At 46.7% G+C, this 26,253-nt stretch overlaps 1 protein-coding gene across 2 annotated transcripts; it reads left to right on the top strand.

Moving 5' to 3' along the window:
• Positions 1 to 807: 807 nt before the first annotated feature.
• VDAC1 (voltage dependent anion channel 1) lies at positions 808 to 26,253 on the top strand. 2 transcript variants are annotated; one of them, XM_065918553.1, is made up of 9 exons: positions 808 to 943; positions 12,282 to 12,354; positions 12,893 to 12,942; positions 13,831 to 13,983; positions 14,079 to 14,131; positions 19,743 to 19,970; positions 22,531 to 22,681; positions 24,318 to 24,375; positions 25,315 to 26,253. In XM_065918553.1, the coding sequence occupies exons 2-9, from the start codon at positions 12,288 to 12,290 to the stop codon at positions 25,404 to 25,406; spliced, it is 852 nt and encodes a 283-aa protein (XP_065774625.1). In that variant the 5' UTR covers positions 808 to 943; positions 12,282 to 12,287; the 3' UTR covers positions 25,407 to 26,253. The 2 variants fall into 2 exon arrangements, with proteins under 2 accessions (XP_065774625.1, XP_065774624.1); XM_065918552.1 differs by having other exon boundaries at positions 882 to 943; positions 12,285 to 12,354.

Raw genomic sequence — 26,253 nt, 5'->3', positions numbered from 1 at the left:
GAGCGGTTTAAACTGTCTGCCCATCTTGAGTGCATGCTCGGCGCACGGGGGTTTTCTCAGCGTGCTGTGTTCCAAGCCCCTGCTGGGATCCGGATCTGCGAGCCTAGAGAGGCAAGAAGCGGAGTCGGAGGCGCCTGAAACATTGTGTCGGGGGGTGGGAGCCAAGAGCCTAGGAGCGGCATTCGTGGGCGCTACTCCGTATCCGCGCCGCCTCTGGCGCCCATTACTCTGGCCAGAGCTGTAACTGCCCTCAGGGGCTCGCAACCCGCTTTAACAGCCCGCGCGGGCTCTGCTGGCGAGGGGTGGGTGACCTGGGGGTCACTTCGTCCACCCAGGCCAGGCCGTAGTCCAGCGCCCCCCGTCACATCAAGTCCCAGGGGAGGGGGTGTTGTCTCCCAGTCCTGAGGCCGAGCAGGAGGCCCAGAGCCCCGCGCGTGTCTTCTGTTGGTGCAGAGGACCTCGGCCACTGCTTAGCTAACCGGAAGACCCCTCCCTCCCTCCCTCCCCGAATCCTTCAACCCGGTGAGATTTCCAGCAGGGACGGCCGGCGCGGGCGGCGACAAGCGTGTCCCCGCGCACGCACACAGCCCTGAGCACGTCAGTCCCACGCCGGCCCGCCGCCCTGTGCCCGGGCGCGCGCCGGCAATCACGCGTTCCCGCTCACGCCCGTGGGCATAGCATCCGCTGCGGGCTCTGGGTGGGGGTGGAGGTGGCCTGAAAGGTCGGCACGCGGCTCGGGAGCTGGAAGCGGACTCGCGCCGGACCGGGGCGGTGTCCCGGGAGGGCCCAGGGGGCGGAGCTCGCGGGCCGGGCGCCCTGGGTCGGGGCGGGTCTGCGCCGCCGCCGTCCGCGCCGCCCCGCCCTCGGCCCCGCCGCTCGCTCCGTTCCGCACGCTGCAGCCCCCGCCGTAGCCGCCGCGGAGCCCACTGCCAACGCTCCTGAGGTAGGCGCCGCGGAGAGGGGCCCGGGTTTTGCCTGCGCCCTGGGTCGCGGGCCGACCCCGGGGGAGCTGGGGAAGGAGACGGTGCGCGGAGCGGGCGAGGGCGAGGGGCCTGGGGCCCGTCCGGGGCGGGGAGCGGGAGCGGCCCGCGCGGGCCTGGCGGGTCAGCGGCGGGCAGTGCAGGCCGCGCGGGGCGGGCGGGCGGCGAGCGGGCCCGGGCGCGGGGGAGGGAGGCCAGACATCCCGAGGCGCCTGCGGCTGGGGATCAGAGCCCGCGGGGACCTGCGGGCGGAAGGGCACGGGCCGCCGCGGGGAGGCCCGACCGGCCGTCGGTCTAGGTGACCTTCCTCGGAGGCGCCCTCTGGCCCTCGATCCCGCCAGCGCGGGTCGGGCAGGGGCCAACCCGCCACCTACACTCGCCGTGCCGGGCTCACTGACCTGTGCGAGCCATACTGTGGCCCCGATCGTGGTCTCGCGGTCCGGCCCTGCACGCCCTGTCGGTTCCACGCCCGGAGAAGCTGGCCTCCGGCACTGTCCGCGCGTACCAGCGCCTTTCGGGAGGAACGGGAGGCTGACGGTCGAGTTAGGCCGCGGCGACCAGGGCCGGAGCTGGGGCCTGCCTGGGTAGAAGGTTAGGCGTTGGAAAAGGAGGTCCCGCGGGGAGCCCTATGGTCTCCTTGGCCTTAGGAGGAATTCCTGCCTGATTCGATGGCTCATTCATTCACCGAATGTAGTGGTGCATTCAGGAAACTGGTTCTGAGTCCTTTGGCTTTAAGCATTAGTGACAGCATTAGTGACTTGTCCAAGGTCACACAGTGGGGAAGAAACCAAACCTCAGTTTTTTCATCTGTAGAATGGAGCAATCATCCCTCTTCTTCATTGGGTTTTTTGGGAAGAATGAGTTGATTAACTTCCAGTAGTGAGGAACAGTGCCTGATATGGAGAAGGCCTTGAAGGAAACCTTGACACTTGCCCTTGAGGCTTTTTGGCGGAATCGAGCCCAACCCCTGCAGACTGTTTTGTGCTACGTGGGGCTCTGGAACGGGTTCAATAAAGGTAGCCCCTGTTATTTTAAGCATTGTTATTACACATTTGTGTGCCAGGCATTGAGTAACTTTCAGGATAATTCATTGAAAAGCCTTTCAGTTTACAGACAGCCAAGGTCAGGCTGGAGCAGGAAGTTGAATGTGGCTGCAGACTTGGGCTAAGCCTAAGCCTGTTCCACCTGAGGCCTGGAGCTGCTGAACCTGCCTTCCCTCTCCAGGGGAAATAGGGAAATGAGCTCCTCCTTTGCTTAATATGCTGTTGTTAAGGCCAGGGCATATTGCCCAGGGTCTACCTTCTTTCCATCCCAGCTCTGAACTGAGTTCCTACAGGGTCAGACTTAAGCCTGATGCAGCTTTGTTTTCAGTGCCTGGAGTGGTGCCACTTGGCATTGGTAGGTACTTGAGAAGGGTCTGTGGGAGTGAATGTACTCTTAGTTTTTATCCAAAGTAGACTCACCCTTTTTGAAAGAAGGATAGTTTTTTTTTTTTGTTTGTTTTTTTTTACCGTTCCAGCATGTGACTTATAGTAGGTGCTCATTCAGTATCAATGTTTGTGGGATTATTGAACGGTTATATGTAGTGGCTGCAGGCCCAGCCCACAGTCCCTTGATCATGGACATCCTCTTTGAGGGACACACATCTCATTCACTTCCAGAAGATAGCCTTGCCTAGCAGAGTCACAAATAATTAAGGAGCTACAGCAGTGTGTACAGCCCTAGAGCTGTGAGAGGCAAAACTGTTTCCTAATTTGAAATAATTGCTTTGAACATGTATCCTCATTCTGTGACTTTCCAAATCCTTTGGGAAGCTTGTTGAACTGATGTTTCTGGCTTGGGCAGGGTGACGTTGGTGAAGGGGATTCTCCTAAAGTCTGTGGGCCTGGTGCCTCTTCACTCTCTGATGGTGAGTGGGTCAGAGGCTTCTGCTGGAGTTGTCCTGAATAAAGTGCTTGACCCTGGAGTTGGAGGATGTTCTCAGTTGATTACTTTATTTCTGCTATTCTGTAGGCATGGGCTATTTGTAGATAAACAGAGGGGCTCAGGGGAGGAGCAGGAGTGGGGAGTTGTCTGTGGCTCTCTGGCCCCATTGGATGCTAGGCAGATGTGGACAACCACCTCCAAGCTGGTGGTCATGGGGGATATTCACCCCTACCTTTACTGGTAAGATGCTTCCAAAGTCCATTTTGCTGTCAATGGGGATTTCTCAAGGAGTGACATCTTTGGCAAGCGAGGCACAAATGGCTGAGAGTCAGCCCAGGCCTGCAGGCAGCCCCTCAGGTGCTCAGGGCGGCCACTCCGGTTGCCCCTCAGTCGCACTTGGGCACACGCTTCCATTTCACTGCCTGCTCTCCCAGGACTGAGGGTGAGTGGGAATCCTGGGACTATGCTGGAAAGCATCCTGGGGAGCAGACTGAACTCATGCAACACAGCTCTGAAGGAAGCCCCAGGGTCTAATACAGGCCGAGTTACTTGCTCGTTCCTCAGTTTCTCTACTGTAAGAGTGTGATGATCACCATTTCAGACGTTCTTTATTGAGGACCTGCTCAGCACCCTCCTGGCCGGTTGACATATGAACTATGATGTTGAATCCACTGCCCTCCGAGCCCTGGGAGAGGAGTACCGTTGTTTCCGTTTGGTGGGCCAGGAGGCTTGAGCCCAGGGTGGTGGGATCACCGTCCCAAGGTCACACAGCTCAGTGGGAATGGTGTTGGAATTCAGGGCCTGCTCTGGCCAGCCCCCCAGTCCTGGTGCTTCACCCTGCAGCTGCCCCTCCAAGGTGCCACCGTGAGGAGCTAATAGATTTGCGTGCCTTTCGAGAGGTAGACCTTGCTGTTCGGAGGGGAAGGGTTACTCTTTTACACACTGATCAGAGTGGGTGTGTACCTGGGTGGGTGGAGGCTAGCTGTCAGTGAACAGCAGGCAGTGGAGTCACTCTGTTTATTGCAAAGGCAGTTGGCTCGGGTGTTTGTCAGGAGAAGGGTCAGTTTTTTCTTGGGATGAGGAGGGAGGCGTTCTTCAGGGACCTGGCTGGACAGTACTCAGCTAAACAATGCCTCGTTATGGTTGGGGAGGAGTCTGAACCCTGTGATTCAGGATGACCTTTTGGCAGCCTGCCCAGCAGCTGTAATTATGATAGGAAACATACATAGTGACAATCTTAGATGAATACTACCTGTGCCTGTTACATATTTTCTGGGTACCAGCTACTGTGTTGTTGTTTAGTTGTTTCTGTTCTAAGTTGCTGCTGAACTAAGTGCTTTATACCAGCGGTCTCATTTAGTCCTTGAGAGGGATGCTGAGTCAAGTCCTCTTACCCTGTACTGGAACTGAAGAAAAATGAGCTGCAGATAGGTTATGACCTGCCTAAGATCTCAGAATGAGAGACTGGTGGTGGTGTAGAATTGGAACTCAGCTGTGCTGGACTCTCGAGTCTACCCACCCAAGCACTGTCTGTTTCACCCCCACTGGGGCAAGCCAGGTAGCAGCGAACCTCCTGCTCAGGCAGGAGCCCCAGGTGCTCCTGGGACCCAGACCTTGGCATGACGCCTGACAGCCCAGGTCTTCTCCTCTTGATGGGTGGGCAGGCAGGGTGTCCCCAAGTCAGCTACATTCTCTTGAGGCTTGTGGAAGGCTGTGCTGGTGGTGGCCCAGCCTCCAGGGTGTTTTAAAATAGAAGCAACGCCTGGAAAGCCTGGTTGTCCTCTGTGAGACAATCATGGAAGGGTGGGGGGAGGAGGACAGCTGCGCTGAGAGCACAGACCTCCCTGAGCCTGGGCATTGCTTCGCCAGCATCCCAGAGATCCAGTCAAAGCCATTCTCCTGGGCTGCCTCTTCTGGTGAGAAAGTGTGGGGTAGGCGTGCAGCGAGGCTCCTGATGGTGTTGGCCTCACGTGTTGGTTTTCAGAGCAGCTCTGGCCTCCTGCTGGGGAAGTTTCTTTTCCTGGTCCCCAGAGGTTGGAGGAGTTGCTTTTGCTCTAATCCCTGACTGGTCTGTTGCTCCTCTTGTAGGCTGGCCCAGTTCTGCCCTCACAGATTGCCTAGAATGGTGTTAGAAATAGCAGAGCTGCGACTTCCCTGGCGGTCTACTGGCTAAGACTCCGTGCTTCCAATGCAGGGGGCCTGGGTTCGATCACTGGTCAGGAAACCAGATCCCACATGCTGCAGCTAAAGATCCCCCATGCCGCAAGGAAGATCAAAGATCCTGAGTGCCACAACTAAGACCCAGTGCAACCAAATAAATATTAAAAAAAGGAAAAAGAGCAGAGCCAAAGGCTTTTGTACAATTCTCCATTCCTAAGGGAAACCAAAGGTGGTGATGCTGATGGTGATGATTGTGTGTGGATTAGGGACCTGCGGGAATCAGATGTACACTCCTATGGGGTAATTAAAGAAAGCATGATGAGGGGATCATTTGCAAAGGTGTGGGCAGAGTGTGGGGGACCTGAGAGGGAGTGTGGGCCTCTGGGTCCATTAGAACCAGGAGGGGGCCCTTTGGCAGGAGGTGTGGCCTTGAGCAGAAGGAAGTCACTGCCCACCTGAGGCCCAACAGGGAGGGGTGAAGTTGGGGGGCGGGATGAATACACCAACTTCACTCTTTCATCTTCTGCTGGTACTCCCTATTGACTGAGCTTACCCTGCAACCCACATGATCAGTTCTTGGAGCTCAGAGCAGGATGGAGGAGGAAAGCGCATCTGGAGGGGCAAACAGAGAATATCTAGAATAGTGGGTTGTGGCTACCCTACCATTTATTGAGTACTCACTGTGTGTCAGACAATTCTACGTGTTCTGTTTACCTTACTTAATCCTTGCAATTACGGCAGTAGAAAGACTCTGTCGTTAGCCCCATTTTATAGATGAGCAAAATGAGACCCTAGGTGTACAAGTGGCTTATCCAAAGTCTCACAGCTAGAACCTCTGCCAGTCTCGTAGCCCCTTCCATTAGTCACTGTGCCCTGCTACCTGGGTACTCAGGTGAGTGAAGAAATTCTATGGCAGGTGGCTCTTGATGTTTAGGTCCTAGTCCTCTTATACCCTCGTCATTGAAAATACCGTCTCTTGACTCACTGGGTGTTACCTGTGTTCAGAAGCTTTGTTCTCAGCTGTTCCTGCCTGAGCCCTTTGGACCCGTGGCCACCCTGCTATCTGTATCAGCCATTGCAGTGGTTGTTGGCTCTCTGAGGGCCTCAAGGCTTTGCTGCCTGGATCCTTCCAAGGGAGCTTCTGTGGAGAAAAGAGCATACTTCAAAGTGGAGGATTCTGGTGGGTGCCTGGTGCGGGGAGCGAGCCTACCCTTCTCCGTGGCATCTGAGGGCCGCCCTGTCTGTGTGATAAGCAGTGACAGGCTGAGAGGGAAGAAGGAGGCTTCTGAGTCAGTGCCTCAGGCGCGTCACACACGCTGAAGTTAGGGAGCTCTGCCCTACTCCTGCCTCTGGGCAGGGTGGTCAGAGCTACAGCGGGTCACCTGAGGGCCGAATGTGCCCGCCACAGGCCTTACCCGTTAGCCCTGCCACCTCTGTGATTTACATCTGTTCCTGGATCCAGTATTATAGACACTGAGAGAGCTTTTCCTTCTGGTACTTCTGCTGCAGCAGCCTTTTGCAATGTGACTTGTGGCATCGAGAATGCAGCATGGCTTAATTTCAGACATATTTGTTAGGTTTTTAAATTTTCTGTTCTTAGAAAAAAATTATCAAGTGCCCAGACAACTTAAGTGATTACATAGAATCAAAAATGAAAATGCTATTTTAATCTCAGTCCTTTCCTAAACCCCTTTTCCTTTCTAGAAGTAGCTCCGAGGTAGCCACAGTAAGTTTTCCTTCAGTCACATGGAGTTATACATGTTCTGTAATTTGCTTTTTTCATTGACCTGTTAGTGGCTTTCTGTGCCACCGTGTGGAAGTCTCCCTCATTCTTTTTGATTACCACACGGTGTTCCTTAGTTTGCAAGCATTGTAATTTGTATTCATTTGTTTCTCTGTTGGTGGACATTTAGGTTGCTTCTGGGTACTGTGTTAAAAATAAGCCTGCAGTGAGCGACCTCCTGAGCGCTGGGTGCCACTGCAGGCGTGTTGCTAGCAGCAGAATTGCCGCTAGAATGACTGCAGGTCCACTTGGGCGCTGCCCAGCAGTGGGCTTCTCAGGGACTGTACTGTACTATACGCTCCTACTTGGCGAGAATGGGAGTGATCATTTTCCTCACCAGCAGTAGATACTGTCAGTTATATTTGTGTGAATCTGTTGGCTGAGTGAGCTTCCCAAACACAGATGTGTCAGTCTCTATAATGCGGCTCCTTGAAGCCCTTTGAATCAAGTCCATGCTTGGTTCTGAGGTTAGAAGTGGCAGTGGTGTCTTCTGAAGGTACTTGGTTGGTTTCCTCAGCTTGAGTTCAGCATTCCTTAGGCCATTGTGAGGATGAGGCATGTTAGTTGTGGGTCTCCCCAACGTCCTTGGTGGGCTTGCTGGGTGGCTCAGCGGTGAAGAATCCACCTGCGAGGCGGGAAACACTGATTCAATCCCTGGGTCAGGAAGATCCCCGGAGCAGGACATGGCAACCCGCTCCAGTATTCTTTTTTAAAAAAAAGAAAAAAATTTTATTTATTTTTTGGCTGCACTGGATCTTCGTTGCTGCATGGGCTTTTCTCTAGTTGCAGTGAGCAGGGGCTGCCCTGTAGTTGTGGTGCACAGGCTTTTCAATGCTGTGGCTTCTTGTTGTAGAGCGCATGGGCTTCAGTAGTCATGGCACCTGGATTCAATAGCTGTGGTTCCTGAGCTCAAGAGCACAAGTTCAATAGTTGTGGCACACAAGCTTAGTTGCTCTGCAGCATGTGGGAGTTTCCCAGATCAGGGATTGAACCCACGTCTCCTACATTGGCAGGTGGATACTTTACCACTGGTAGCCACCTGGGAAGCCCCCACTCCATTATTTTTGTCTGGAATATCCCATGGATAGAGGAGCCTGGCGGGCTACCGTCCGTGGGGTGGCAAAGTTAGACATGACTCGGGCCCACCCCTGGCAGCCACCCCCGCCCACCAGCAAAGCCCAGCAGAGGTGACGGAGCCCATGTCGCCCCCTGCAGACTCCCTCTGAGCACGCACGCCCGCCCGGCATGTGGTGCTGCTGCAGTTTCCCAGTGGGGGGAGCTCCTGCCTCCTGGTTACATTCTTTACTTAGTCCCTATTATCAGATACTGTTTCCTTTTTCTCTCCTGTAAAAATACTTTGATGCTTGCTGCACATTTACTCCTTAAACAGACATTTATATTGAATACCTGCTATTTACTAGGCCTTGGCATGTTTGTACACATAGCCTTTTCCATATTTTGGATAAATGTGTGCATGCCGGGCTCTGGGATGCTTTGAGTTCAGTGGTGTGATCTGGGGGTAGGTGTGCATTTTTTAGGGGTAGTGGGGTACTGAGAGCAGAGAAGCTGTCACTGTCCTGTAGCTCACGAGTGCCCCCAAGATGGAGGTTACATAACTGTTATGCAGACCATGCTGGGCGATATACTATCTCTCCCCTCTGAGCTTCCAGTATGGGCTGGCTTTTCATTCCTCAGCTGGAGTGGAGCTTGCATAATCTGTTCAAGGTCAGCCAAGGAGTGTTGGGTGGGTAGGCTGACAGGCAGTGGAGAGGAACCAGCGATTCCTGTCTTCTGGTGTGACTTATTTGTCTTTCTCAAAGTCATCAGTGACTACAGGCAGGTCTGCTCAGCCTGACCTGGCCATTTCTTGCTTCCCACTTATCTTTGGGAATCATGCTCCCAGGCTTTGCCTTGAAGCCATCACCCAGGTAGAGACCTGGGGTCTTGCTTTCCCCTTCTGATTTCCATCTGTCCAGGGCTGGCTGCCTGCCCATGTCAGGATATCCTGTTTGGAAGCTGAGCTTCTTATAATATTCTGTGTTTCCTGTGTACAACCTTATATTTCTACTTCTGTATCCACTGCAGTGTGTTCACCACCAAAAATTTAGTTTCTATCTGTCACCATATAGTTGATCCTTTACCCTCAATCCCCACCCCCACCTACCACCCTTTTCCCTTCTGGTAACCATGACTCTGTTTTCTGTGTTTGTTTGGGTTCATTTATTTTTGTCTCTCTCTCTCTTTTTTTTTTTTGCATTTCCACATATGAGTGAAATCACAGGGGATTCAAAGAGGATATGTCCCTCCAAGATGGAGGTTACATAAAAGTCATTTCTGTCTGACTTATTTAATTTAGCATGATACCCTCAAGGTCTGTCCATGTTGTCATAAATGGCCAGATTTCATCTTTTTTTTTCCCAATGACTGAGTAGTATTATGTCACGTGTGTGTGGATGCACACACAGACACATACATACACACACGTGCCACATCTTCAGTATCCATTCAGTCATTGATGCGTTTGTAGGTTGTTTGCATTTCTTGGTTGTTGTAAGTAGTGCAGCAATGAGGATAGGAGTGCATGCGTCTTAACGAATTAGTGTTTTTGTACTCTTTGGGTAAATACTAGAAGTAGAATTGCCGGATCATGTGGTATTTCTGAGAATCTCCATACTGTTTTCCGCAGTGGCTGCGCCAGTTTACACTCTCCCCAGCAGCACTTGATGGTTCCTTTTCTGAAGACACTTGAACGGATGCTGCAGAGACAGATGGGGAGTGGTCTGGAGCCGATCCAGGTGGTGGGAGGGGCCAGGACCAGGGTTCAGCCTGCAAGTCCGTGCAGGCAGGCTGTTCAGTGAGAAAGCAGAACGCTGAGTCCTCTCCCCCTCTAGTCTTGGCCTGAGAAAGCATGGGTGGCGATCGTTATTTCTACAGTGAGATTGTTTCTGAAGCAGGTGCTGAGAACTGTGTTGGGTGCTGTTTGCCGTTGTAAGAAGGCTGAGCTCAAACAGGCGGAACTGCTTCAGTCCTATCAGATAAGTGCAGCAGGAGACAAGAGGTAGGCCAAGAGGAAGACCGCAGGAAGGGCAGAAGGGGCAGCTGCAGCCACACAGTTGCAGGGAGCCTTTGGCGAAGACGGCGTCAGGGTCATGCCCTCCTTGGCGGGTGCCACCTCAGGCTGAGGAGCGGGTTTGGCTCCACTCAGCCCGTGGCTCCTGTGCACCCGCCCTGCCAGCTGCTGCGCTGGGGACGCAAGGAGAGCCTGGTCTTATGTGCGCTCGCTCCGCCATCCCACCTCTTGTCCTGGATGGTAATCTCCTTAGTGGCCACTTTAGGGTGATTTTTGCTGTGGGTGGAGTGTGTTTTGACAGGTGGCTTTGCTTTTCATTTTGGGGGATTAGGGATAAGCAAGGGCATTTGGGGAGCATTAAATGATGAGTGTTCTGCCTCTTTCCTGAGGGATGGACCGGTCCAGATGTGAAAGCCGCGTGTGCCTGGTGAGGTGGGTCCTGGAGCCAGGGGAGGGTACTTGGGGAGGCCCTGACCCTTGAGGTACAGGGGGTCTTAGCTGACCTGGAGATGTTGGTACTGGACTGCTCTCCCTGTCACCCGGCTGGGGCTGAGTTTGTGGCCCAGCTGGGGAGGGGACAGCACTGAAGAGGGGTACTCTGTCCACTGATAACTGTTAGTGCTGGAGTGTGTGTAGAATGTTCGGGGCCCTTAGCTGAGGCATTCTGCACGTTTCCTTGGGCCTCTGATACCTCAGCCTTCAATCCCTGGTGGATTCCTTGCTTCTCCTGGGAGGAGCCCAGGCCCATCTGTGGGCTAAAGCAGGGAGGACCTGGTGGTTGGATTCCTGGTTTGACCCTGGGGTGGGTGTGCCTACGGGGCTCATTTGGGGTGAAAGGGAAACAGATTAGGAGAGGGGAGTCTGCAGACTTGGGAAAAAACCATTCGAAGCAGCCTAAAATGGGTCTTCTCCCATGTTCTTTGTGCCCTGATCCTAATGTGGACTGAGTTGCCTTTGGTTCCAGCCTGATCATGTGCGAGAAATAACAACAGCAACAAAAATAGGATCATGTAAACAGCTTACTGGGCTGCTCCTGTCTGCTCTGATACAAAAGGGAGCTGGGACAGAGCTAGCAAAACCTCTGAAAAAAAGTAAACTAGGACTTGGACCACAGTTTTATAATTTAAATTGTGGAGGCTTGCAGGTTTGTTTGTTTTTTAAACATTATGCTCATTGGTTCTGTGTGCTCCTTGCAGTGTCTTTTGAAGTTAAGGCTTTGGTCAGGCTGAACTTCCACTTGTGATACTGCTTCCCTGGGATCACTTGGACCACTTTTCATTGGTTTCCCACTTAACCAGGAACATGCCCTGTGGATGTATATTTATGTGGGTACATTTGTATGTGACTTTACATGGGGTGTATGCAGTTCCAGTTTGATAATTTAGGTGTCCTGTATTTAAAATAGATACATCTTGGGTCACTTGAAGTTTTGGCCAATTGAAGCTAACAATTTTGGAGATGGAAAAGATGCAGAAGATAGTGCTTTCACAAGTTCCCCTCTCCTCCTGGATGGAGCACAGGGTGTGTGCTGTCCAGATTAGACTCTTAATTCTGGGTACATAATGTGTCAATGTGGAGGCTCCCGGCAACACAGCGTGGTCCTTATTTGAACTTATTTGAAGTTCTTGCCTTCCTAGAACACTGAGGTGCTTAATAAATGCTTGTTGACTGACATGCTGATATGCATCAATCCCAAGTAGTACTTTGATAGTTGGTTTTAAAAATAAAGTCACATTGACACTCAGTAGATGTTTGTTTGAATTAAATTTGGGAGGGGTGTGTTTGCATTTCCTTCCATGGGAAAAAGTTGCTTAGGTAGGTAGGTAGGTTTTATTCTTTCCTCTGTGAGGAATATGATACTCTAAAAGTGGGTTCCCATAAAATGCAAATGTTTTGTGAAACGTTGAGTCCATTCTGACACATAGTAGGTACTCCATAAATATTTGTTGAATGAATGAAATGAGAATTGTTTGAAAAATATGATACTATGAAATGCCCTGATTTCTATTCAATGTATTTAATGTCCTAGCAGTCAATATTTTGTAAGAAGATAATGTCTTGGCAAGAGTCCTGCAGTTCAGTAAAGTAGCTGGCTCATGGGAGTGTGTCTTTGACAATCAATTCATTTAGCAAATACTGTCTGACTCCTGCCACATTCTGGGCCTGTGCTTAGTCCTGGGGATACCTAGGAGAAGAGGTCTCCAAAGTCAGACTGGTCTGCTGTCAATAAAAACCTACTGGGTGTTTCCACCTCTGGCCACAAAAAGAAGCAGGAGACTGCATAGGCTTCTTTGTCCACCCCTGGGGGAAAAAGGTACCTACAATTTTCAGTGTGTTTATTATGGTGATTCTTTTATTATAGCAGAAGATGGCTGTGCCTCCCACATATGCTGATCTTGGCAAATCTGCCAGGGATGTCTTCACGAAGGGCTATGGTGAGTGTTGCATGGAGTGGCCTTTCAGCTCAGAGACTGGTTTCACTTGTTTGGTATTCTACCCATCACAGTTTGAGAGACCTGGGTCAGTCAGCTCTTAGAATCTTCATGTCAGGGAAAAAAGATAAGCCTTCTATGGCTAGTCAAGCAGTTTTGGTTGCGCACCCAGTTCAGGTAGGCTAGCGAATTGTTCAGACAAGTGGACCTTCTTGTTTCCTCTCCCAGGCGGGAGCAGGTCTGGGTGCTGCTGTGGTGGGCTGTGGCTTCTAAATTTAGCTTGTCCTTAGGCTGATGCTCACGCTGTCACACACCTTTTTCTCAGACTCCGCTGGGACTGCAGGTGGGACTGTGCCTGTTCCGTCTGCCACTGTTCCATGGCAACCAGGCTCCATGGCAACCAAGCTCCACCCACAGAGGCAGGCAGCAGTGGGGACTGGTGCCCTCTGCACTCATGGCATTTTTAAGATTTCCTAAGGGAGGCAGAGATGCTGCTCTTGAGTTATTTAACCTATTAACAGTAACCATGTTCTTTCTTTAGGATTTGGCTTAATAAAACTTGATCTGAAAACAAAATCCGAGAATGGATTGGTAAGTTGTCTGGCCCACATGAGTATGAGTATATATTGTAGATCAGTAAATCATAAATAACTTCCATCTGAGTGGCAAACAAAGGAACTTTTCTGATTGTGGCAACTTGTGGTTGTCACATTTATTGTATCTTCTGTGGGATGGGTGGTCCAGGGGAACCAAGCTACTAGGTCCCCAATTCAGCATCTGTTAATACTCATAGGAATATGAGGCAGGCCTCTGATTTATTTTTCCTTATGTATCTTATTTCAAAATTGACCTGTGTTCCATACCACATGATTATTTAAAAAAAAATTAGTAATGTGCATGTGGTAATTGTCAGAAGGAAGAAGTTTTGGGTAGAATTACTGCAATGTCCACTTTAGCTCAAAGTTTTTTCTCTGTGTGAGCCTGGAGACAGGATGGAAGGAGGACAGGAGGCCTTCCTGTCCAGAGTGAAGAGTTGCAGGGGAGGAAGGAAGCTGTCTCCTGATATAGAATTCTCCGTAAGATTCCTTTAGTTAGCGGATTCCATCTTTAAATAGTTGTTTAGTTGCAAAGTCATGTCCAACTCTTTGTGACCCCATGGACTGTAGCCCACCAGGTTCCTCTGTCCTTGGGATTTCCTAGGCAAGAATACCAGAATAGGTTGCCATTTCCTTCTCCAGGGAATCTTCCCAACCCAGGGATAGAATTTGCATCTCCTCTATCAGCAGACAGATTCTTTACCACTGAGCCAACGGGGAAGCCTTTTTGACACTTTAAATATCTAAGTCAATTATGGATGGAGCTTTTGCAGCCACACATTCAGGGTCTCACCTGTTGCATAAAGGAAAGTGCAGTCCATTTAGGGGTGGAGTGATGCAGAATGAAGTGCTGGCATGCAGACTGTGACTGTCTTCTTTAAAGGAATTTACGAGCTCAGGTTCAGCCAACACTGAGACCACCAAAGTGACGGGCAGCCTGGAAACCAAGTACAGATGGACTGAATATGGCCTGACGTTTACAGAGAAATGGAACACGGACAACACGCTGGGCACGGAGATCACTGTGGAGGACCAGGTACTGGGCACGTGCGAAAAGACGTGGTTTTACCAAGTGACATCTGCTGGACTGTCTTGTGACTAAACCTGTGGGTGAATTTCTTTTCTGTTCAGCTTGCGCGTGGCCTGAAGCTGACCTTCGATTCATCCTTCTCACCAAACACTGGGTAAGGATTTCATGTTTTCTCCTTAAGGACTCTTAGCAGTGTTTTATAGTAAGGTTCATTCCGTGCTGTTTGTTATTGTTTTATTGGCCTCAGCTGAGGAGGCTGCAGGATTTCCGGTCCAGTGATGCTCCATTCCTTGTGAGTGAGGCTGCTGGTAATGTTAAGTGACCAAGGCTGTAGGGCGGTGTTTGGAAGCAGGGGTAATGGGTCACTGTTGCCAGCCTCATTTTTTTCAGGCTGGAGAGCCCTTTCTCCAGCTTCCTACTTAGGGACACTGAGAGTGTGTGGGCTTAATTGCAAGGTGGCTCCTGAGGCTGCACTTTGCTGCTTCAGGCCCTCCAGCCACAGGCAGATTAGGCTTGCTGGTTGTTGAGGACCTGGGTCTTCCCTGACGGCTCAGCAGGTAATGAGCCGTCAGTGCTGCAGTGCGGGAGACACAGAAGATGTGGGTTTGGTCCCTGTGTCAGGAAGATCCCCTGCAGGAGGAGAATGGCAGCCTATTCCAGTGTTCTTGCCTGGAGAATCTCGTGGACAGAGAAGCCTGGCGGGCTACAGTCCCTGAGGTTGCAAAGAGTCGGACGTGATTCAGTGACTAAGAACAGCATAGCACGGGAGGCAAGAGGATGTGCTGGTCTGCCTCCGCTCCCGGAGCGCTTCACAGTGGCTGAGGGAGTTGTTCTCCTCCAGAACACACTCTTCTTTTTTTCCACTCAGCAGTTGGGTCTTTTAGATCTGGGAAGGTTGTTTTGCACACTGATGATAAGCCTCAAGGGCGTGTATTGAATTTCATTTCTTAGTTTTTAAAAATTATGGTAAAATGCACATAAAATTTACCACCTCAACCATCTTTTAGGTGTGTGGTTCAGTGGCATTCTATTCCATTTTTTGCCATTTCACATTATGTTCTTCTCTCTCTCCGTCCCTTTTCTTCTTCCAATGAATATTTATTAGAGGGAGACTCTCCCGAGTTCAGACCCTGTGCAGGGTGACCCCAAGGACTGGGCACACTGGGATCCTGCCTCTAGATTCTAGTCTTTTTATAACTTGATTATGGATGGTCTGAAGATGATTGGCCAGGAGCTGAACTGACCTCGTTCTCATCTCTCCTGTAGTCTCTCCTGCAGGAGTGTGGCCTTCCTGCTCGTCTGCTTACCCCCAGGCACCGTGACGGGAGCTTATCCAGAGAGACACTGACAGCACAAGGGCTGGGGGATGTGCCCATGGGCTTGGATTTGCTGCTGGGGGCTTTGCTTGCTGCCCTGAGGTGGCACACTTTGGAATTTGTAGAGGGTTTTCTCACTGCCTGTGGGGAGTTTGTAGAGACGTCTCTAGGACTTGCAGTAATATATACATAACCGAAAAGTGTTGTTTTTTTGAAATTTAACTATTTTTATATTTAACATATATAAAACTATTGCACAAATAGTGTACAGAATCCTCTTATATTCTTTACTTGCCTTCTCCTAATGTTAACATCTCGTATAATTATCAGACCAGCAGATTTGTTAGCTAATCTTTTGTCTTTCTGATGTCTTATTTCTCGGTTCATGATCTAGTTCAGGGCACTACACTGCTTTTAGCTGCAAAGTTTCCTTCGTCTCTTCTAACCTGGGGCATAGTCTTTATCTTTTATGACTTTGTCACTTTCAAAGATAATTGGCCAGTGACTTTGTAGAATCCTTCAATTTGGGTTTGCCTGATGTTTTCTGATGGTTAAACGCAGGTTATGCACTTGTGACAACCACAGACATCGTGTTGTGTTCTCTCCATCTTGGTGTGTGACCTCAGGAGGTATATGTTAATGTGTCTCATTACTGGTGATGGTACTTGCGTCACTTGGTTAAAGTGGTGTTTGCAGACTTCTCTGTAAAACTAATTTTTTTCTCTTTATTATTAACAAGTATCTTGTGTGGGAGATGCTTTGAGACCATGCAGATATTTTATTTTTTATACTTTGACTCAACAAGTATTAGCATCCATCAGTGATTCTGGCCTATAACAATTATGTTTGGCAAATGGTGATTTTCTGTTCCCATCATCCCTTCTACATTTATTGAGATTTTACTGTGAAGAAGAGTTCTTCCTTCACCACCTTTTATTTATTTGATCGGTTACCTGTATCAGTATGGATTCTTAGTTATTTTACTGTACAGATTATAATCCGTTACTCTAGTTTATTGTGTTGCTTGTGTTGTCCCAGGTATGGCCATTGGGAGTGCCTTCAAGTTGACGTCCTGTGTGCTTTTGACAAGCCCCTGTCATGGATACTTCTTCAGAAAGTGTGCTTGTCCTTTTCTAGTCCTGCTGTCAGCCATTTCTCCAAGGAGCTTTGGTTCCTTTTATTGAGGAATGGTGTTTAGAAACCAAGACTGTGGGCATAAGATGTACTCATTGCTATTGGGTATTTGAGGAAGGTTTTGATGACTTGATGAAGATTGGAAATGAAAGCTGTCTTTCCAAGTGTCTGAGGGGTACAGCCTGGGAAAGCATCCTGGCTTCCTTTAAGGAACTAAACATCACCACAGCCGGATGAGGCTGCAGACAGCCTTTTCAGGACACTGGTACCTGCCACATATGAAGCCAGCTCATTAACTGCAGCTGAGTGTACCTCTCAGGTGCTTGTCAAATTAGCACCATTGTTTAAATAGCTTCAGAAGAATCCCAATAATACCTGAAAAGGGAAAAGCTCCAAAGGTGTGGAATGCTGCCCCAGAGCCAAGCCTGGAGAGAAACCTGAGTCACTGCCCCAGCAGTGCGCATTCCCTGGGGACCTGGTGCCTCTGGCCAGAATCCATGGAGGTGATACATGAGGGCACCGTGTAACTGTCCACTGTGGCTGGTCCACACCACTGGTCAGAGGTCCGGTCACAGGTGTCGTATTTTGTGTCAGCAGCAGCATTTTCCCAGTGGTTAAAAGACGCCTGCTATTTCCATGTCTTGGTTTCTCCCTTTCTAAATGTCAGCCTCTGAGCAGCTGTTTTTTCCATCAGTTACCTGCTTGGTGCCAATTAGGTACATTGTCATAACCCAGGTTTCTTCCCCTAAAGAGCAGGTAGACCTATATAGGTTTGTTTTCTTTTTTTCCTTTTGGCCACCCCGTGCAGCTTGCAGGATCTTAGTTCCTTGACCAAGAATCGAACATGTTCCCCCTGCATTGGGAGCATAGAGTCTTAACCACTGGACCATCAGGGAAGTCTCTTAAGTTTTTCTTATTGAGAGAGAGAGTTTGGTTGTCACTCCTTTTCTTCAAAGCTTGCAAAAATGCACAGAAGCAACTTGAACAAAAGTTTCAAGTTTCATTGTCACTAGGGAAGGCTGTTAGTTTTATTTTCACCTGTGATCTCTTAAATTTTGACTCATTGAAACTTGGAGTATTTAATCTTTACATTTTTTTATTATTGAAAATTTCAAACATGCAAACGAATGCCAAAAAGTATATTATATCTTCATCATGTTCTCATCACTGAACTTTTAATAATTATCATCCCATGGTCAGTCATGTTTAATTTATACATCCATAATCAATCCCTCTTACCCTCAGATTATTTTGACGTAATTAACAGATATCACATAATTTTATCTGTATATATTTTAGTATGTATCTTTAAATAAGATCCCTTTTGAAGACAGCATAACCACAATATTCGTTGTGAAAATTAATCGTAGTTTCTTAATATTGTTAAGTCTAGTCTCTTCAGATTTAGCTGATTTCATGAAACTTTTTTATAGAATCAAAAATTGTCCACACATAATTATAAAGATTGGTTCATATGGCCCCTAAATCTTAGTTTTTAAGAATCTTGTTTTTTTTTTCCCCTTGAGATTTATTTGTTAAAATGAGATCATTTGTCTTCTAGAATTACACATAAATTTTGCTGTTTGTATTCTGTGGTGTTGTTTAACTTGTCCCCCTGTCCCCCACATTTCCTGTGGATTGCTAAGTCTAGAGGCTTCATCACATTTAGATTCCACTGGGCAGGTGTGGTGCTGAAATATGCTTCCATAGGGATGTATACAGAAGTTTGGTTTTCTCTTTGTGTGTTAGTGCTATTCATGACTACTCAAGGGGTTACAAATTGGTGATATTTCTACCTGTATCTTTCCTTATCTTTCCTTCATTTTTTTTAGCTGGAATATTTCAGTAAAGAAAAACTTCTCATCAACTCTGGTTATCTTGCAGTATAGTTAGTATAGGAAAGGTGGGATACATGTTTGGTGCCTTTTTTATTTACTGTTTTCAAAACAAATTCATTCACTAGTCTCTAAAGATGACCAATGTGTATGTGGTTTGAGTTCATAGGTTGAAACATTTGATATACTTCAATCCATTGCTCATACTGTCCCATGTTTGAAACCCTTGGGAGCCTCTTCATCTTAGTTCTCAAGTCCTTTTGCTCCAACATCGAGTTCTTTGATAGCTTTGATGGATGCTTCAAGCTCATCCTGCACCTTTCCTGCCTTAACCTGTAATCTGCAGTTTTCTGAGGAGTGTTGGTTCCTTTTAGGAGGGAATGGAATTTAGGGCCCACAGTCTGGGTGCTGGAGGTAAAGCTTTAATCTCAGTATGAATGAAGTTAGGGTGGACAGGGCTATGTGGTTCTTGATCCTTGAAGCATACCTGCTTTCTCCTGTGGTCTCCACTGAAAGTGTTCTTGCTGTGGAAGATGTTCATTTTGCGTTGAAAGACAGAAACAATCAGGTGGAAATAGTCAATTTTATTTGATAGATATGATCTTATCTCTAATGCTGATTTTTGGTAAAAGGCATGATGATAATGTATTTGCAGGTAACACAACTCACCTGCCCTTCCTGAGAAATGCTGGGTCTTGTGAAATAGGGAAGGGAGGCACTGATCTGGTCATACATGCAAATCTGGGGTCTTACCCAGTCTACCAAGGCTTCCTGGCCCCTTATGACTGCAGGGCCTCAGGTTCTACCTCACTACCTGGTTCTCTGAAATCTATATTCATTGGAATAGCATGGATACTGAATTAAAAGCCATCTGTTGAATTTACTTAGAAGGAATCTAGCATTTGTTTATTTACTAAGTGAGCCACATAGTAAAAGCTGCTGTTTAGGGACTTCCCTGGTGATCCAATCAATGGTTAGGACTTGGTGCACTCACTGCTGGGGCCCCGGGTTCAATCCCTGGCTGGGGAACTAAGATCCCACATCCTGTGGGATGTGATCAAAAAAGAAAATTGTTAAAAAGGAGCTGCTGTTTAGATAGCTACCTTCATGACAGATTCCCCCCCCCCCCCAACAGATGTGGAAAATAGCAAAGATGCATGTTTCATAATTACATGGTGACACTCTACCTAATGAATGCCTGTGTAGGTCACTACATTAAGCATAGGGAGACGATAGTAAAAATCACTTAGTGTTTCTTTTACAAGCCTGTGTTCTCACTTCATTAGGGTGGCATTTCTGCATTATTTTGGATTTTGGTTGAAGAGAGGTTGCAACAGCTGCTTAAGAACATCTGGGGCCCTGACTTTGCTTTCCTACCCCCCTACTCAAATAGGGATTAGTTTTTTAAAATTTGTATTTCTGGCGTGGTTGTCATGAAATGAATTAACTTCTGATTTTAATATGATTTCTTTTCCTTCAGGAAAAAAAACGCTAAAATTAAGACAGGGTACAAGCGGGAACATATCAACCTGGGCTGCGACGTGGATTTTGACATAGCCGGTCCTTCCATCCGGGGCGCTCTGGTGCTGGGTTATGAAGGCTGGCTGGCTGGCTACCAGATGAATTTTGAGACCGCAAAGTCTCGAGTGACTCAGAGCAACTTTGCGGTTGGCTACAAGACCGATGAGTTCCAGCTTCACACTAATGTGTAAGTGTACACGAGTGTGTGCAGTCCGGGGATTGTTGTTCATGATTTTTTTCTAAGCTCATTTTTTAATCACTGTGAAATGAGTTTGTTGGAATCAGATGAGCCAAATGGCCTGCTAGTGTTTTTCTTGTTTCTCACCCATTTCCTGAGGTGATGTAGGTTCTTCCTATTCTGTGGACAGTAAAATGTTGTCCCTGGTGCACACAGAAAGACTGACCAGTTATGGCAAGAACGTGATGTCAGTCCACAGGAGCATCCCTTCCCTGCAGCTTTACGGACACTGGCGGTCCTTTCATTTTAGTTAATAGGATGGGGGTGGGGGGTCGTAGCCCTCTCTCTCTGTATACTGCCTGAGAACCAGCTTGCTGTACTGAATGGAATGTTGGCATGGGAGACTAATTAGGAGATGATCGTCTCAGTTAAATACTGTCTTCTCTGTGTGGCAGTCCATTTAAAAGTTTATTAACTGGACAGTATTGTGAAGGGAAGAGAAAATTACAGGGTAGGTTAGAGAAGACCCTTTGTAATCTAACTTGAGGGTGGAAATAGACTGTTGATTTAGATTGAAGGGAAATGAAAATTTCATCCATGATATCTCTGTAGATATAAGAAACTAATGAGTGGTACAAGTTGGGTACAACTTTAACAGATTTCTTTCTTTCCACTAGAGGTCACTAAAGAAGTGACTTAAAATTTACAGACAAGTAAATGGTATTTGTGTCTAAACTAGTAACATTTCTATTAATAAAATTTTGAGGATTTTTTATAATAAATTAACATAAAGATATATAGTAATATAAAAAACTAATAAAATGTGAGTCTCTTAAAACTAAAGGAAAACTTTAGAGAAAACTTTAAAACTGCTTTCAAAGGAAAACTATAGAGATGGACAGCCCAGTGGTTGAGAGAGGGGAAGAGGGAGGGTGTTATACAAAGGGGTGGCAGAGGGGAGTTTGACTGTGGGACTCTTCTATATCCTGGCCACACGAGTCTGTCTATAAAAACTCACAGAAGTGTATACTCAAAAAAGGTAAAAAAAAAAAAAAAGTAAAATTTAAAAAGATAACATGCAGGAAAGTCATAGGAAAATATCACAAGCATAGAAATATTTTTTAATTGAGAATTTTGTCTGATTCAGAAAGAGCTTCCTTGGTTTGGAATTGGGAAATTGCACAGTTCTAGGAAGAACAATGACTGTTAGCTATTTTCCTTATCTGAGCCTCAAGGTTTTCAATAAGTGGACATGGTTCATTTTTGGAACTGGCATGGAAACAGCTGACACAGCTAGTCTGGGTTGCCCTAGTCTTGCTGAGGCCCAGATGTGGAACAGATATTCTCTGTTTCCTACAGATGAATTCTGTGCAGTGAGTTCCTTCTGTCTATGGTTTTAAGAGTTCAGTACAGGAAGGCAGTGTTGCTGGTTTTAGAATGCATTGAGAAATCTAACATTTAAACACATTTAAGCCCAAGAAAATTTCCCTCTTTGCATCACACCGCAGTCAGTCCAGAATCTATTGTGTTTGACAAGCTGCAGTTTTATAGCATACTGACTTTCTGAAGAAGTTAGATTCCCTATGAATCAGGTGGTGTCTGGGCTCTTCCTATACTTTTTGGCTAATTACTTTACAATATTGTAGTGGCTTTTGCCATACTTTTTGGAATTAGAGTGTCTGACTGGCTGACTTTCAGGGGAGAACTTAAGAACCTAGAATGTGTTCTCTGAGCATCTACTTTAGGAGAGCGTATTAGTGAAGAGCAGAGTTTGTAATGAAACAGCAACAATTTTTTTGTTGGGTTAGTGAGTTCTAGGCTTTTTGCTGGATTCCAAAGTAAATGGGCTCTGCCTTAACAGTTTCCACTGCCGTTTCCACCGGAGACACCCAAAATGATGGAGCAGAACTTTGACATTGTATTTTTATATTAAAAATGTCAGAGAGGGGAAGAGGGTATTCCCAGAGGCTGGGAAGAGAGGAAACCCAGTTTGACCTGCTGGGTTTCATTCATTCATTTTTGAAAGACAGAAACATTTTATAATATGGCAAGTTGCTCCTTTTAGGGTTCACCAAGACTGTAGGTGTTGCAGCATGGGTCAACAGTACACATGGGCCAACGAGCCTCAATTATAGGTTAGGTTCTTTTGTAATTGCTGTTCCTCCTACTGGCCGTGCACCCACAGCAGTGGATGCAGTTGCTGGTGCTAAGCACTGGCTATAGGCTGCCTTTGAAGAAATCACTCAGAATTCAGAATCTCACTGCCCTAGTCACTATTTTTATTTTAAAGAATATTTTGGAAGCAAACTTCAAGTTCCTTGCAGCCTGAGTAGTTGACTGAGTCGCCTTGCATGTTCCCAGTGATGTCTGAGATAGCTTTTACCTTCTGTGAACCTTCCCAACCCTGGTGTCTGTGCCATTCCTGTCAGGCTTCCTATAATTTGGTGCCTGTTTTGTGATCAGTTCAGTCCATTTACAACATTCCCATCCTCTGTTAGACTTGGTTAGCTTTGCCCAGCTCAGCCCCGCTTGCTAAGCTGCTTGGTATCTGTGCTGTGCTTATTTGCAGAAATGATGGAACAGAGTTTGGTGGCTCCATTTATCAGAAGGTGAACAAGAAATTGGAGACTGCTGTTAATCTGGCCTGGACAGCAGGAAACAGTAACACTCGCTTCGGAATAGCAGCCAAGTACCAGATTGACCCAGACGCCTGCTTCTCGGTGGGTACCTGTGGAATCATGTATTGCTGAGACCCCACCTGATTCCTTAGGTTGCAGTCCTTTAGGGCTGATGGGAGTTCCATGCTTTGGATAATGATTTTTCTGTGAAAGGGTTTTTACCACGAGTAAAATAATAAGAGTAATAGTACTTACTGTGGGTGCCAAACACTGTATGGAGCCTATTATATGTGAATTACTGTATTTAATTCTTACACAACCCACTTGAGATAGGTGCCTTTTTAAAACTATTCCATCCGTTTTCACAAATGAGGAACGGAAAGCTCAGAGCAGCTGAGTGACTGCCCCAAGGGCAGGCAGTTGCTAAGTGCTGGGGTTTGTGTTTGACCCAGACTGCCTTGCTATGGAGCCTCCTTCTCTAACCAGTCCCTAGTCTATGCTGCAGACTGTAAACCTTGAACCTAAGGTTTTAAATGTTCCTTTCCCCCTCAGTTTTCATTCTCTTGCCCTACTCCTATACTGCATATTAAGAAATCAGGCCCTGTTATTGACTGATTGGCCTCTTATCTTGCAGACCCTGTAGCATAGCTGGTGGACCCTTAAATCTTGTTGAGCTCATCTCTGTTGTCACAGGGCACTGCAGGCTGTAGCCCTTTTGGGGTGGAATGAGGAAATTTCATGTTGCAGGATGCTTTCTGGGCTGGCTTGTGTAATTTACAGTCTCCTGAGATAGGAAGTGAATTTGGCTTCTTTAAGGTTAGGCACTTTAAGACAAAGGAAAAGGGGCCATGTTATTTGGAGGGCGTGGGCAAAACGGAACAGCTAGATGGGGCACTGCCTGCTTGGAGACCTTCCTTCCTGTTTTCTCCTGTGGGAGATGCCAGGTCTAAAAACAGCGTGCGAGCGGGAAAACATGCACCCTGGTAGCTCACTTTCGCCAGGACTCGATGTTCTCACAGCCTGAGCTTGCTCTGTTGACCTCTCATTTCCCAGAAAAGGGTCAGGGAGAGGCCCAGATTTCCCTACAACTCAGGCAGGAGAATAAGGGGAAAGTTATTATTGACTCATTTGCTTTATTGATTGATTATTAATCATCACTCACTAAGTGTAAGATTTAAGTTATTCTTAAGTAATTCTTTTGCTCCAAATATTCAGGTTTGTCTGTGCTGAATTTCCTTCATGTCATTATGGTTTTTGTTTCTGTTTTTCATGAAGAGAAAATTCAAATATTCTGCCACATAACAAAAGATTCATAACCGCATTTGATATTTGCTCTGTTTTTCCTTATCCCAACAAATAGATCTTGAAGAAGTCTTTTATAAAGAAAGTCTTTTATGTCTCTGGCCATAAATGAAGGTGTTCTCACCCGTTATAATTTAAAATTACAGATATACTCAGCATAAATGGAATTGGGTCACATACCATAAGGAATCAAATGTAAATAATAACTTCCTTTTAATTGAAAATTATGTTATCTCTTTGTGTTACTCTCTGAGACCTAGTTCCTAAATTTAATATATTTCATATTGAATTTAATGAATCCTGTAAACAAAGAGGTCATGAAAAAATAGAATTTGATACTGAAATCCAGAGTTGGTTAGTTAAAAAGCTCTTATTCAGTTCAGAGACAGTAACATGAAGTATTTAACATTTTCATTCTTACCTTTTCCTTGACTAGGCTAAAGTGAACAACTCCAGCCTGATAGGATTAGGATATACTCAGACCCTAAAGCCAGGTATGTATTGGTGAAATTAGCTGTCTTAAAACAAAATGTGGTGCTGGTTTGCTGCTTTAGGTTAATTACTTATAAATAACTGTACAGTACATTGTAAATGAGTGTATATCAAATTTTATAGTTGAATGTTTATAAAGGAGTGCTGTCATTATAAAACATTTGGAGAACAGGAGAGGTGATAAGGAGAAAAAAGGCCAAGGCTAACATATACTACATTTTTACTTATTTTCTTCCATTCTTTGTCCCAGTGTGTACCTAATGCTTGATACTTATTTCAAGCAAGTTCTTAAAACCAGCCTATCGATCATCCTCATTGTAAAACTGGTTTGTAGGTTTCTTCTGCAAAGTTAGCTAGGCCAGTCCATCAAATTAATGTTACAGCTACAGGAAATAATACCACCTTAGGGTTAGTTTGGTTAAATTGGGGCTTTGAATTCTGGAGATCTAAGATTACATGATGGCAGAATCAAGCTATTCTAGAGAAAAAAGCATTTAGTTGTGTGTGTGTGTATGTATGTATCTGTGTGTTTGTATCTGTGCTGTGAGTGGGAGCGTAAGACCTTGGAGTCTGATTCATAGCTAGGGTTTTGTTTCAGGGGGGCTCTTGCTAAAGAAGTTTACTGCGTGGTGCTGATTATACCGGGGATATTGAGAGGATAAAGGAAAGCAGAGTCTCTTAAGTGGATTTGGGTGAGCTGTGGAAGAATCATCATTGTTTTATCAGCTCATCCCAGGCTGCCTAGTCATTAGTCAGATGGTGTTGAGTAACAGGGACTGAAGAGCCCTGTGGTTTTGCTCCTGCTGATCACACAGGGCTGGAACAGGTTTTGAACCTGATGTGGTGTCCCCAGTGTGCTGCAGTGATCCTCCTGAGCTAACCTTTCTTCTCCTTTCTTTTCTACCTCTCTCTCCCTTTCTCCTCCCTGATTTCTCCTGCAGGTATCAAACTCACACTGTCGGCTCTGCTGGATGGCAAGAATGTCAATGCTGGTGGCCACAAGCTTGGTCTAGGACTGGAGTTTCAAGCATAAATGAATATTGTACAATCGTTTAATTTTAAACTATTTTGCAGCATAGCTACCTTCAGAATTTAGTGTACCTTTTAATGTTGTATGTCTGGGATGCAAGTATTGCTAAATATCATGTTAGACTTCCAGGTTAAAGATGATTCAGCTTTAGGGTGTTACCCTTTCAGAGGTACAGAAGAAACCCAATTTCAAAAAAGGTCCTTTCAGCTGTAGACTTGGTGGGGAGCTTGCTGGCCCCACTAGAGATGTCAGGTTTCTTTTTTACCTAGAAATGGCTGCAAGTGGAAGCTGATAATTTGCAGGCACTTTGTAAATTCTATTGAGTAATTGAATGAAATTGTAACTTCCTGAGAATTGAACCTTGGTTTCCTACCCTAACTGATTGAGGAGAGGCTCTTTGTTTGATGGTGTGTACAAACTTACCTGAAAGGGACTTTTTTAGGCAGGGACTTTTTCCACCTCCATCCATCACCTCTTTTACACAAAAAGTAGTCTGCAGGGTGTGGTAGCTCTTTCTTTTGTGCCATTTTGGGGTGGAGAAGTTGTGATGAAGCCAATAATTCAGGGCTTAATTCCCTCTCACATTGTGGTTTTTTTGCCCTTGCACCAGAGTATGAAATAGCTTCTAAGAGCCCCAGCTGCAAGCTGGGAAGAGTCTCTGTGACTGTAATCACATGGTGACAACACTCAGAATCTAAATTGGACTTCTGTTGTATTCTCGCCACTCAAGTTTATTTTTTAGCAGTTTAATGGGTACATTTTAGAGTTCCATTTTGTGTGGAATTAGATTCTCCCCTTCAAATGCTGTAATTAACATCACTTAAAACTTGAATAAAATATTGAAACCTTA

This window comes from Muntiacus reevesi, chromosome 1 (assembly GCF_963930625.1).
Source record: "Muntiacus reevesi chromosome 1, mMunRee1.1, whole genome shotgun sequence".
Taxonomy (NCBI): Eukaryota; Metazoa; Chordata; class Mammalia; order Artiodactyla; family Cervidae; genus Muntiacus; species Muntiacus reevesi.
This window is presented reverse-complemented; position numbering and strand designations above follow the sequence as displayed.

Excerpts from the sequence above, each read along its gene's own strand:
- VDAC1 (XM_065918553.1), top strand. The coding sequence starts at position 12,288 with ATGGCTGTGCCTCCCACATATGCTGATCTTGGCAAATCTGCCAGGGAT. Across the intron at positions 12,355-12,892 it reads TGTCTTCACGAAGGGCTATG|GATTTGGCTTAATAAAACTT; the intron begins GTGAGTGTTGCA and ends TTCTTTCTTTAG. Across the intron at positions 13,984-14,078 it reads AGATCACTGTGGAGGACCAG|CTTGCGCGTGGCCTGAAGCT; the intron begins GTACTGGGCACG and ends TTTTCTGTTCAG.